General features: G+C 39.8%; 1 protein-coding gene across 1 annotated transcript in view; it reads right to left on the reverse strand.

Moving 5' to 3' along the window:
- Positions 1-13,816, reverse strand: part of PLEKHA5 (pleckstrin homology domain containing A5) — a 142,363-nt gene that overhangs the window by 24,183 nt on the left and 104,364 nt on the right. The window contains 4 exon segments of the mRNA XM_056511691.1: positions 2,315-2,395; positions 5,877-5,930; positions 6,937-7,056; positions 9,637-9,720. Coding sequence (XP_056367666.1) covers positions 2,315-2,395; positions 5,877-5,930; positions 6,937-7,056; positions 9,637-9,720 — 339 coding nt within the window.

The following is a 13,816-nucleotide window of genomic DNA, read 5'->3' on the forward strand; positions in this document are numbered from 1 at the left end:
GTATTAGAAAGCAGCAAAAAAACCCAAAACAAGGTAGAAATGGGTCATGGCTGTAAAAATCCTTTTTTTTTTCTTGTCTGTAATATGGAATAATTTCCTGGCTTGTACTTGTGAATTTATAGCACAGTCTGCAGAGCAGACTGATCTAAGTCAAGTGATTTGAATAACTCTGAAGATGTAACAAAATCACAAACAAAAGAGCCTTATAAATAACACATTTGAAATAGTAGATGCTTTTTCTGTTTTCCTAGAGAACCATTAATCATTACAAAAAGTAAGCAGACAAATTAAATACAAACTTTTCTTCCTTTCCTTTGCTTAAGTCTAAATGAGCACAGACGTAAAACTGAACTGAATAAACTGAAGCTGAGAAAGATCCTTTTCTTTATTCACAGGAATGGCTGCAGTCATCACAAACTATTTGAGCATCCTGACAACCAAACAAGTTTCAGTCACTTGCACAGAGGCTTCTCCCCATTATTTACATGTCTTTAAAACTGCAGCAGGAAAGACGACTGTTAAACCAATTTATTTTATTTGAATAAAAAATTATATGCTGTTTAGACTTTAAATAAGTTGCCAGAATTTGAAACAGGTTGGTTTTGCATTACAAAAGTTGAGAAGACTATTTAGGCAGTGAAATTTCGAGTGTATTTTTAGCCTACCCTGAAAGTCAGTTAATGCCACATCTCCTACAGGAAACTTTGCCTATGAAAGCAGAAACCATGTCACTGTCTCTAGTGACAACAGGTTATTCAGCCCTCACAACCTGTAAAAGTCACGCTTTCCCTGACAAGAATGTCAGAAAAAGTGTTTATTCAGTGTCAGGTAGGGAGCAGCAGATGCCTGTGAGGTGAAGGCAGATTCTGCAGCTGCCAGCAGAGCTTCCTCACCTGGGAATTCACTGGTACCCCCAAAGGCAGGAGCAGATCAGCCAGGCACAGCTACCCCTCAAATGTGTCTGTTTAATGTTAGAAGCTTGGGCTAGTTCACCCTGACACATCTAAACCACCTCTGCATTACACCTACTGATGTATTTGTCTTACATACTCTATCAATCACACAAAGCTCACTTGATTTAAAAAACTGTAACAGTCAGGCTTCTTAAAAAATTATTATAACAAGCTCCTAAAATTTCACTTAGGGCTCGAGGGCACCTCAGCTCTCTCATTTCCCTCCAAACAGCTCCTCCAGGCTCCATGCCACAGCTCCTGTTTTGCAGGGAGGAGCACAGACTGGATGGTCATGAAGTCAGTCACTCACAACCCAACTTCCTCTGCAAAGCTGAGATTTTTTTGGCAACATTTCTGGATCAGAAGCAAACTTACGGTGTGGAGTTGACTTAAAAAAATGAAATGTGATCAAGCTGCAGCACATTTTAGAAACACAGCAGCAATAAACATCTGTTTTACATGGCAGACCATCTCCTTTTCCTCAAACTGTGCAACCTTTATGCACAGTTTTGGCTCACAAGGTCATTAACTGTAAATGCAGGGGAGCTGGCCAGATACTCCTTGTGGGAGCAACACCTTCATTGCAGTTGAGGCAAGAAACTTCTTGAACACCCCCTGGCACGACAGGGGCTGCTCAGCTCAGCCCCAGCACCCCAAAAACACCATGGTGCCAACGGAGAGGGATTGGCCATGCTCATAAGTTAGTGCAGGTCCCAACTCACAGACAATATTTCCATTCACATTTCCACTTCTTCTTCCATCTTACCATTGCCAACCAGCTCTAGAAACTCTGTAAAGTGTGCACAGTAAAGTCTGCTGTGACTTTATGAACAGACACTGCCTTTTGGATTTACAGGCCCCAGATCAAAGTAATTTTGATCCTTTCTTCCTTCAGTGGCTAAAGGCTTGGTAGGTGCAAACAAAAACTTGTAAATCCACCTCCTAGAACAAAACAAAATTGCCAGAAATGACCAGGTAAACACCACTCACATGCTTTTGTAGTGGTCAAAAGAAAGAAGCACCTTTGAACACTAATTGCAGAGAATCATGCTGAAGACAAATGCTGGAAGCTTACTGGAAGTTTCATGAATTTACTGGACACCTGCATAAAGCACCAAGTAATTAAACTGTCTAGACAGACAGGAGCTACTCCAAGTGGACACTGAATACCGAACGACAGAGAGGCAGCGGAAGCCATGCCAAGCACACCGCAGCTGCAGGAAGCATGGATGACTTGGGGGTGTCCAAAGCAAAGGGACAAACACCAATGTCATGGAGGAATCTGAGGAACAACCAAAACTGTCACTAAGGAAAGTTTTCGCAGATGAGAAAGCAATTTCATTCACTATCCAAGACCTTACTTGATGGTACAGTTGCGGTCTTAGCGCCGAGTTCTCAATCATAGTGTGAACCATGGTGATTAAAGGTTCATTCTCTTTCATCTATTTCAAATCAGGAGGAGCATACAGCAAACATCAGTTTACAGCATGGCTAGATTTGAAAGACGACACTGTAAAATATAGCCTCTACTTTAATTCTTTCTAATAATGCAGCAGATTACATTTTAACCCATGCTTTTTATATATTCCATCATTCAGTAACATCAATATCTGAAAAGTTTAATCATATCAAACAAGTATATAAAAAAACCCCAATGCTCAACACCAATGTAATATTTATTCACCAGCACTCTTCCTTTTTAAAAATACAAAAGCTTAAAATAAGTTTAGCTTTGCATGGTATTGAGATGAAAAGGATTACTGGATTTTACAGCAGGAACACTCAAACTTTTATCAGAAAACCTTTTAAATTATAGATTTAATAACTCAGTGTACATTAAAAAGATATAAGCATTCCCAGCCTGTGAATAAACTTATGTCCACGTATCATATAGTGCACTGATTTATATTCTTTGGGACTCTGAATTATTGCCTGCTGCATTTATCCACCCCCAGACACAGGAGTGAAAATATTTTGGAACTGGCCAGACATTTTCTATAATGATTAGTATTTGTTGTTAAGCATGCAAATGTCAAAATCAGATATTTTATTACACATTGCATACATTTAGGGTTTCAGAAAAGTGTGCAACACAGAAAAAAGTATGGGATTTTGGTTAAAAAAAAGGAGACTTTCCTAACAATAAGGGGAAAACTATGAAAGCAGGTGGTTTTCTTCTCCAAAAGAAAACTGGAAAGTCACTTAATGCACAATTCTCCTCCTATTTTTGCTGGAAACTTTAGGACCTGTTGAAAACTTTAGCATTACCTGTTTCAGGTATGGTTACACCAAGTGTGTGAAGGAGAATTTATGATCTTTCACTCTGCATTTCTGTGTGTATGTATATGAGCTCAATAGTAAAGGGGTTTTCATCCAAAGGAAAGCTTTACTACCAAGATAAAATCCAGAAGTGTACTAAAAGGCTGGTGTGCTGGAATTCTTGATAATATCAGAAAGGTTCAAGTGGGACTTTCTGCCACGGTTTTAATTTGCAAAGGAGAAAAAAGCACGTCCACCTTTTTCTTGGGAAAAAACCCAACCTTATGTTAAGTTTTGGTTACTCCTTTTGTAATTACTGGGTACAAATAAATTAAGGAGACAGCTGGCTTGCATTTACTAGCACATAATAAGTAATTCTTTAAAATCTGGTAATGCAGAAGATTGAGATCCTATGTGTACTCAATGTCCCATACTGGCAAACCAGCCATGGTTTCTTAGGGCTGCTATGTGCAGAACTGCTCCCTAAACTGCACCTGAATTGAGTGGTTTAAAAAGAAAAGGGTGCTGGACAATCATTTATTTGGCCATAAGACATGGAAGAAATCATATGGCTGGCTATCTGTGTGCCAAGCCTTGTCAGTCTTTTTTACCTCTCTTTCTGAAGTCCAACAACAACAAAAATTCTGAAAGCATTAACACAAAACCATCAGAAAGTGCAGCACGAGAATTTCTGAGCATTGCCAAAGGAAACAGCAGCACAAAACCAAAGCATGATTTCAAAAAGGTGATTGAATAATCTTAATCCTTGACAAGAAAACCACCTGATCAGCAGCCAGCTTATTGCAACAGAATATGAGTTACCTCCCCTACACATGAATTTTAGTCTGCCTGGAAAGTCACCTGTGCAACAAACTCAGTGTTCATTGAACTCTTTGTGACCAAGAAGGTGAGAGTTGAAGATACAGGGACTGGAGTCTCACCATATGCTATAAGGAAAGCAAGTTTTGACTCTATTTGCAGAGATTAAATACAAGTGGAAATACCTAATTTAAGTAAACAGGATGCTTAAAATCCAGAGAGGGTAAGTGATTATGTTGGTTACAGATGTTGGTAACAAGGAGGAAAAGCCTCAGCTACACTGAAAGACATTTTGATTTTTTTTGTGCTTTCCAACATAATGGGGAATTGGTATACACTACTATAAAACAAGAGAAGTAAGTATTCCAGCTTGCTCTTCTATGATTTAGTGATTAAGGTAATATATTTCATACTTGATTTCCAAGTTGAACTGAGTCCTTATATCTCTGGTATGGCCCAACTATAAGACTTGCACACTTTCCTAAATTAGTGCTTACCACATCACATTTCTAAATTTTATCTGGTGCAAGCGTAAGGAAAATAATTTTTACTATTTTGCATCTTGTACATAGACAACTCCCCCCATTTAATCCTGTCCATCATACTCACAAGCTTGGCTAACCAAGCAATAAAAACACTTTCACACTTCACATTGAGTTATCCTTTCTTGACAATTACACTGTTGAAGACAGAATCATTTCCTTATTCCAAAACATTATAGACTGGAAATATTTGAGTTGGATGAAATATTTTGGTCTATTTTAACAAGCAGTATGTCTCTACTGTTTTGGACCTCCTGCAGCCCCTTAAATAAAACAATAGAGAGATGTTTTGCCATCAAACTGAATTGGTCACAATTCCCACCTGTTTTCAAGAGGTAATAGGGAAAATAAAGTCACTGTGTGAACCAAGTGTGCATTGTGTGTCTCTGTGCACAGCTGGGGTTTTTAATAACTCACTGAAACCCCAGCAGAGGAACATATAGAATTTAAAAGTTCTAACAGTTGGTTTTAAGTGTAAGGCTCAAAAGTTTCAATAAAAGACAGACTCTCACAAAAACTCATTTTTATACTTTAACCAATGGTCATTCAGCAGCTTATTTTAGTTCTAAGCACTAAAGACTGTCTTTCATAACAGCTAGCAAAAAAACCCAAAACAAACAAACAAAAAAAAATCCACTTTAAAACTTCTCAAACACAACTTGTACAGAAATCCCATTTGGTCATAAAGAGAGGTATATGATATTGCAATTCTTCACTTGGCAATCAATTATGTTAGTGAAGACAGAACTGCACCCTCACTCTGTAAGATACCAAACACTGGAAAGAATTAAAATTTTCTTCTTATATAAATCTGTCAGAACTAACTGAGAAAAATGAGAAAAGGAGCCATGTTGTGATTTGTTTAAAATACTTCTGCATGTTTGACCTCCTCCTCATTTAATGTCCTATAGAAACATCCAACTCTTTACTTGAAAACCCTAAATTCTTAGAAGTACCAGTTTTTATAAATTGCATGTGTGTCGTATGAGTTTGGAAACATATTAGGCCTGGTTAAAGAAAGTAAAATGCTACAGTTAGTGTTATTATGAAAAGGAAATTAGGAACATATTTAGAACAGAAAAATGAATTGGTGATTGGCTACTGTTTTCTGGCAAATTTTAAACTGAGGGATTTTTTTCCTGTAACAGCTCAAATTTGTAATAGATTAAGATATGCTATGTTGTGGGCATCATCCAACTTCATAAAAAACACTGAAAATCCTTCTCCCCAAATATTTCCAGCTTTAATAGGAGCAGGCAAAATGCATTAAGAAATATAGACACAAGTAAATTGCAAATCCCACCTGGTGATCCAAATATATGGCATTCCTTTGAAGGTGATGTGAAAGAATCTCATTCTAGCAGGCAGCAGTCAGAGGGGAAAAGGAAAAGGACAGAAGGTGCAGAATGCATGAAAAGAGCTTTAAAGGATGTAAACTAGACAGTGATAGACAGTTTTTATGGAGAAATATAATGCTGTTTTTAACTGCCTTAACCGTTAACAAGTTTTGAGCCTGAAACAGAAGTGATGGAAGTTTGCTACAAATCAGACAGTGAACTACTACATTCCATTTTGGTTTACAGATAAAATACAGTAAGCTTATGTAAATGTCCACTACACAGGCAACTATGAACCCTTTGATAATTCTGTGTTTTAAACATGTCCTGCTTTTCAGAGACATATCACAAATAAGATGGTATCTGATAAGAGGCTGCATAAACAACAGATTTATCTCAATCTATCACAACTGATTTTGTTGTAGTACTGATAGATTAAACTCACTTCATTTTAAACGTGAGCTGCAGCATACTTTAAATAATTTTGACTTGGCTTATTCCAAACAGTGACACCTCAAAGGGTTGATAGTAGAACACCAAGGATTAAAACCTCAAGGGTTGGTAGCAGAACACCACACACACCAGGGATTAAAATCTCAAGGTTGGTAGCAGAACACCAGACACACCAAGGATTAAAACCTCCAAGGGTTGGTAGCAGAACACCAGACACACCAAGGATTAAAACCTTGAGGGCTGGTAGCAGAACACCAGACACACCAGGGATTAAAACCTCCAAGGGTTGGTAGCAGAACACCACACACACCAGGGATTAAAACCTCCAAGGGTTGGTAGCAGAACACCAGACACACCAAGGATTAAAACCTTGAGGAGCTGGTAGCAGAACACCACACACACCAAGGATTAAAACCTCCAAGGGTTGGTAGCAGAACACCAGACACACCAAGCATTAACGTTACTCCACTCCACGCGCACGGGAGCAGCAGAGCTTTGCAGGCAGCCAGCCTGGGTTAATGAATGACAGGGTTAGTGGGGATGGAGCAGGACACACATTGCTGGATAGCTGACCTTTGGGCTGCTGGCCTCAAGCTTTAGCTGCATGAGCTGTGCTAGTGTGTGCTCCCGGATACTAGTCAGCTCCGCCTGCTGCCGTCGCAGCTTTATGAGCAGCAGCGTCAGCTCCTCCGGCTGCAGCGGCGCAGGGCGAGAAGCCAAAGAGCAGAGAAAAGGTTAATTGGCACCCCCAACAACACTGCAGCAACACAAGGCACGCCTTGCTTCTCAAGTTCACTGCTCAGGGAGAGTAAGGTGCACCCTCTGAGCCTCACAAAAACTCTGGCAGTGGTACAACACAGCAGACACCGTTTGTCCCAATTAACACAATGAAGGGTTAGCTTTTGACTGCTCAAAGCAGCAAATGCCATAAAAGTCAAACATTCTGCATTAAGGACAAAAATAACTGAGGATTTTGCAGGACAAAGCCTGTGCAGTCCTCAAACTTTTCCTGACATGCATATCAAATTGATGGTATCGGCTCAAGTCAGGGAAAAACAATTCCAGCCCTCAGGATGTCATTACCTGTACATGGGCAGCCATCTGAGCTTGGTGAAAGAATCAAAACATGCCCTCAAGAAAATGCAGTTTTTAAAATAATTCTTCAAATGTATGTGTCAAAATTGAAAGGAAAACATGACAAACCCATGTCAACTGAACTACCTCAAAAATAATCACCTTTCACAAAATAAAACTGCACAAGCATGAGAAAAATAATTTCCATCCCACCTTCCAAAGGTCTGAGGCCTCCAGTTATTTTATTGCTTTTCTTTTATGACTAAGCTGTACCATATAGTCTTAAGAAGGGATGAAGAATAGCATTTAAGACCCAAGATTATATGTATTATGGAAATAAAGTCCAACTCAAATGGGTGTTTTTCAGGTAATTCCACACAGCTCAGGTCAGTTTAGGAAACTCTACCTGAACCATTTCTGGGAGCCATTCCTATTAGCAACACTTGAAAGAAAGCAAACCACTGAGCATCACAAGTATTTTTGTTGTGTTCCTGTTTGCTTCTGTTTCTTACACTTCTCCAGAAGTCAGCCTTACAGGAGGTTAAATATTCATCCAGTGTTCTGATTTTCTCACAAGCTGTGGGAGTTAAACAAAGCCCAGCACAAGAACCTGCTAAACCCCTGCTTGCTCTCTGCCACAGCCACAGAACTTCCCCAAAGCAAAGAAGCAAAGAGCTCCAGAGAACCACATGTTAAAAACAATGAAAGTGAATAGAGAGTAAAGTTTCTCACAATAAAGAGGAGAAACCCCTGAGGAGCAGCATGGCATTGGCACTTTTGTGAGTTCAGAACAGAGGAGCCCACAAGAGGGAGCAAGGCATTTCCACAAAGCTTCAGCTGGCAAAACCATTTGCTTTTGAGGGAAAACCAACACCAAACCCAAGTGTCTAATGGTAGTTGTCCTTCTTAGAGGACTCCTTCAATGCCTGGATTTAAAACACTTAATTTCAGAGAGTAAGTGTAAGAATCTAGACTGCTATACAAGGCATTTTCCAGTTCTCTCCAAAAATAGGTAACAGTGCTTTCAGTCTGGAAAGTAACATCCGTTCTCAGCACAAGAAGTCTTATTTTTGGGAATATGAGAACAAGAAGTAGCACCTTATAGCAAAAGGAGCAGTGATCCACTTTTTCAAGACCAAAAGTCCTTTTGGTACATTCTGGAAAAGCCCAATTTTAGTGCATTAGGACTAAACAATAGCACTCCAATCCAAGCTTTTTTCCCCACAGAGGAGCCCCTAGTACAGAACTCCTGCTCCCCTCCAGACACTCCTAATGCTGCTGTGAGTGCTGGGCATTGGATGCAGGTCTTGGGACTCTGGCAACAACTACAACACAAACTCTTCTTACAGCTACCTGCAGGTTTGCTGGCCTGGCCCCTGCACATCCTGCTGTGTGCAGGAATTCTGTTTGGTTTCTTGGACCTGCTTGTCCCTCTGGAGATGAGCCCAGCAGAGCTGAGAGGGCCACGAGCCCCAAGGAATGTCTGGAAGGCTCCAGCTGCCAAAGGCCAACCCACAAAAGTCACAGAAGGTGCCAGAAATCTGTGCTGGGAAGTGCAGGAAACAGGGCTCGAGGCAGTGGAAGGACTGGCTGCCCAAGTATGACCCAAAAAAAAAAATCTATTTTCTTAATTCCTAACTCAGTATTTTTGGATGGATAGAGACATGATAAAAAAGCAGACAAAAACTGGTAAAGAAGTGACAAAATTTTAGGGCAATTTTTTGGCTGAGAGTCATGTTTCAATTAGGCAAGTGGACAGGATTCACCAACATCACTCTGATGAAACATCTTCAATTTCAGCTCTACCACAGTACAGTGTCAGAAAGGACACCATTTTACAAAATGCTATTTTAGTACCTTTTACATTTCCAAAAATTTACTTCTAGGATTTTTCTAAATAATTAGTGGAGAAATAAGTGTTCTGTGATGTAGTTTACCCTCTCCCAGGAATTTCAGCAATGTATCAAAGATGACTAAAAAAATAATAAATCCGTATTTCCCAAAGAAAACTGTGACTCAGTAGCTACATGACATTCTCAGAATTCTGTGAAATCACAGAGTACTTCATTCCCTGATAATTTAAATAAAGGCTACATTTAAAGCAAGCTTTAACTAGAATAAAATTTCAGTGCTGCCTCTTCATATTTAAAGGATTATTCTACAAAACCCCCTGATGTACCAAATAAAAATCCAACTCACTGTTTTGCCCTGGAGGCTCTGAGGAGTAACAGGCTGTAAAGTCAGACCTGCTGGCATCGACCTTCTGTCAGGCACATAGACATGCTGCACAAAAAAAACAACAACAACACAGTGTGATCCACAGTTATTCCCAAAGACTCAAAAATTTAAAATGCTACAACAGAAAGTCAAGCCAACTTTCCCCACATGAACATTTGCTATGATTTGTGCCAGTCATGCTACCTAGGTAACTCAAGTAGTCTACCTCTAAATTTTAGAAAAACCCCAAATTTCATAATTTGCTACCTGCTGTGGAAGTGACGTGTCATGACTGAGCTCTGCAGGCAAAGCTTAAAATATCCTTAACTCAGAACTGACATTCAGGCCTTGCCAAGCACAGTTCTAGCCCACATTTCCCCATGTCTTCAATTCTGGGTCAAACCTGCTTTGCTGGACAGGGCAGTTTCCTGCTCCTATCACATCAGTAGTCCAGGTCTTTGAGAAAGCATGTCCTGAGTCTGCTCTTCCATTGCACTGCAGGGATATATTTTGTATTTTGCCTACACCATGGGGCTGCCTGAACCAGGAGTATGAGCAGGCACAGAAGTGAGCAGGAATAAAAGGGTAAGGACAGGACCATCCCTCCTCTGCCTTCCTATACACACTAAAATATACATTTTCATACTTAAACCAGTGCCAGGGGTGTGGCTAATATACAGTTCTGAAGAGAACTACTACTTTGTGCAAGCAGGGAGGAAGCAGGGGAGGATTTGTGACTCAGCACAGGGCCTGAGTCAGATCACTCCTGGGAATCACTCTGAAGAGGTGGAGCTGATGCACCATCCCCAGCCACAAATCACATTTATTTCTGACAATGCACCAAGAGACTGCCACTACAGCTCTATTTCCAAAGCACAGGCAATATAACCAGCAACATTCCCCACAGTGGATGTTTATCACTTAATAAATGCAGGCATTGGCTAAGAACATTGAAAAACATCAAATATTCATAAATATGAAATATTTTGTAGCAAATTTAAAGGAAGCCTGCAAAACAACAGATTTAGCACAAAAAGGTCCACAGTCATGGCAAGACATCTTAGATAAGTTCATCTATAATGCTTTGTAAGAAAAAAATTGAGGACTTCCTTTACTAGTGTTGCAAAGGGAACTTTGACAGAGTCACTGTGAATGACACAGTTCATTTAAGGACAGCTGAACAATAGCAATTTGGGGAAGTAGTCTTTCTCTGTCTTGCTGGATTCTCAAATTATTAGTGGCAGATTGGTAGATAAAGTAAATTCTGTGGGTGTTGTGCTGCATTCTTGGGGCTGCAGCTGTAATGCTTATTTCAAAAACAATAGGGAATGTCCTGGAATAGTAAGGAAAGACACAGCACAGGACAAAACTAGTTGATGTGAAAAGAAATAGGAAAGAAAATTTGTAAGCTGCAGGGTGACTATTTTGGAGTAGACAGGGCCATTAAAACACATACAAGCACTCAATCAAAACCACATGCTGTAAAAAATACTAAGTTTTGGCATCTGTTCATGATGTTCTCACTCCTGCATTTTCAGGCAAATTCTTCATTGTCCTTCTCCAGGTATTCTTTCTAACTCTGGACTTGTGAACAAGTTTAAAAAATGTAATAGCTTAAAAGGCAACAAATGCTACCTGAATTCTGCAAATGTAAAAGTCCAGCCAGGGATGATAAGATTACAGTCTTGCAGTACATGGAGAAAAATATATTGGTGACAAAAACTGATCTTCTTGTGGGTTAAACACTCCAGCATGTAACAACTGACACATTATGAGGAACACTTACAGAAACACTGGATAAATTCTAGAACTTTCTGTTTGGATGGCTGTCTGTGCTCAAGTGCAGCACTGAATATGAAAAATAAAGGCTACACAGCCCTGGAGAGGAAAATCCATCCCACCTCTTAACTTGGGATAGTGCTTAATGAGCACAGATGGGACAGCTCTGGGGAGAGACAGTGTGGCATTTCCAAATCACTGTCATAGAGGGGTTCCAGGAGGATTTTGAGAACCTAAAAATAGAAAACCAGCCATTGAAAGCCACTGAAGAACCTAAGATCTCTGTGTGGATGGTGTTTAGATATTAAATTTACCCTCCTGGTTTCAAATAATCAATCTTCTAATTACCCACCTCTTAAAGACAGGGGTGTTTTTAGGTTATTGGTTGTGTAACTAATTAAATACAAACCAAAGAGCATGAAAAACTCAAGGGAAACAGGAGGTTTGTGTAGAAGATAGTAAACACTAAATGAAATACCAGCATAAAGTGTTCAACAAGGAACAAAATCATCAGGAAACAAAACATGGCTGACAGGACAAGTCATGCTCTGCAGCACTGACCCAGTGATATTTCTCAGCTATGGGAGAAGCACTAATTACTGAATTTCCAGAGCAGTTGAGACATAAAGGATGTCAAAGCAAAGTGACTCCTTTGCTGTTGGGATCTTAAAACTTTAAAATCAAACACCTGATAATCAACTCTAAGTTGTTTAAATTGCTTAATGTTATAGATTATTTTTTTCCCTGCATAAAAAAAAAAAGATATCCAGGGATAAAGTTTTTAGAAAAATGCTCAGGAGCATTTACATCCAACTGAAGGAGTAGTTTTTATTTAATGATTAGCAATCTATTAAAACCCACAAGCATGCTGGATGCAGCAGAGTGGCACATATGGCACACAGGTTTACAATTCTTCATGTCTCTCTAAGTGGTCAAGCACTAAGGTTGTGTGCATTTACATTGATCTTCAGTGATCTCCCTCACAGCTCAAAGGCATAAAAAGGAACAATACACTTGATTTGCTGCTGGAACCCAAGGCAGTGAACTTGCTGCTGAAGAACAGAAAGCAGCATGTGTAAAGAAACCTGGGATTTTGATTCCTCTTGGTGCTAGAAAGGAGTTAGATTCCTGTATATGAGTAAGGTATCCTGAAAAATTTGCCTATTGACTCCTTATATTTTTAGGGAAACTGATTATCATGGACAGTAATGTTGCCTGGAAAGGCTGATTTGGAACAGACAGAACAAAAGGAATAAAACAGGAATTTATTGGAAGGATCCACCTTGGGCAGTGCAAGAGCCTGGCTGGGGTAACACCCAAATCAAATTCCAGATGGATCCTGGTCATGAGATTTTACACTTCTGTAAGTTTTGGTCCATCTACATATTGGGGTCAATTATCCAACCACATGCCCAGGCTATGGAGTCTCAGCCCCTGGCTTGCCCCCTTTCCCTTGCTGTTGTTTTTGCTTTTTGGGTACCAACTGTCCTTGATTCTCCAGCTAGAAAGGAATTGTTTTGTCACTCCCTTGCAAGGAGACCTTACTAACACCGAACATGAAGTTTCAGAGTCACACACTAAGCAGCAGAGATTCTCAAAAATAGAAAAGCTAAAACCCACAGCATCAGTAATACCATGACACACTTTCATCACCTAGTATTTAAAAAAAACCCACATCTTTACTACCCTTAGATTTTTCAGCACTTTTTAAAATCCAACCTGTTGGGAAGGATGAATCAGGAAAACCTTATATATATGATTGCCTAGCAAAAGATTTTGAGAATATGGAAACCATAAGCGAGATGGAAATGAAATCTTTGAGATACCAAACCTTAGTTACTAAATAACTAGAAGACAATAGGATGGTTGGCCAAAAGGAATCCCCTCTTGACAGAAGAATGCCTTCTGCTGGAGAGCAGCTCCAAAGGTCAGAGAAGACCCTGCTAGCTTGGCAGAAGGGGTTCAAAGAGTAGATTTAGGGTTTCAAGTATAACACATTATGGTAATGTAATGATTATTATAGGCTGTATGTAAATGCTATAGGATTTGTATCTTGTATTAGATTGGTTAGTGGGAATTAGAATATTCAACATAGAAGAAGATTTATTGTATTGCAAACAGGGAAATCACTCTCTTACTTCGCTCTCTTCCCACTCTTACCTCTTAGAACTCTCACTGCCCCCCACTCTCTTTCAGCCCTGCACCAGCTGTGGCTGGCAGCTCCCAGCAGAGCCCTTCTTACCCACAACCTATGCAATAAACCACATGCTCCAAGACCTGGCTTATGGAGATCTCTCTGTCACGACTGTCCTGAACCATCGCATCGAACAGTCTCCTACACACACAGCCTTTCTCCATGGAAGCAGCAATGCAACAACCTCCG

Source organism: Oenanthe melanoleuca, chromosome 1A (assembly GCF_029582105.1).
Source record: "Oenanthe melanoleuca isolate GR-GAL-2019-014 chromosome 1A, OMel1.0, whole genome shotgun sequence".
Lineage (NCBI taxonomy): Eukaryota > Metazoa > Chordata > Aves > Passeriformes > Muscicapidae > Oenanthe > Oenanthe melanoleuca.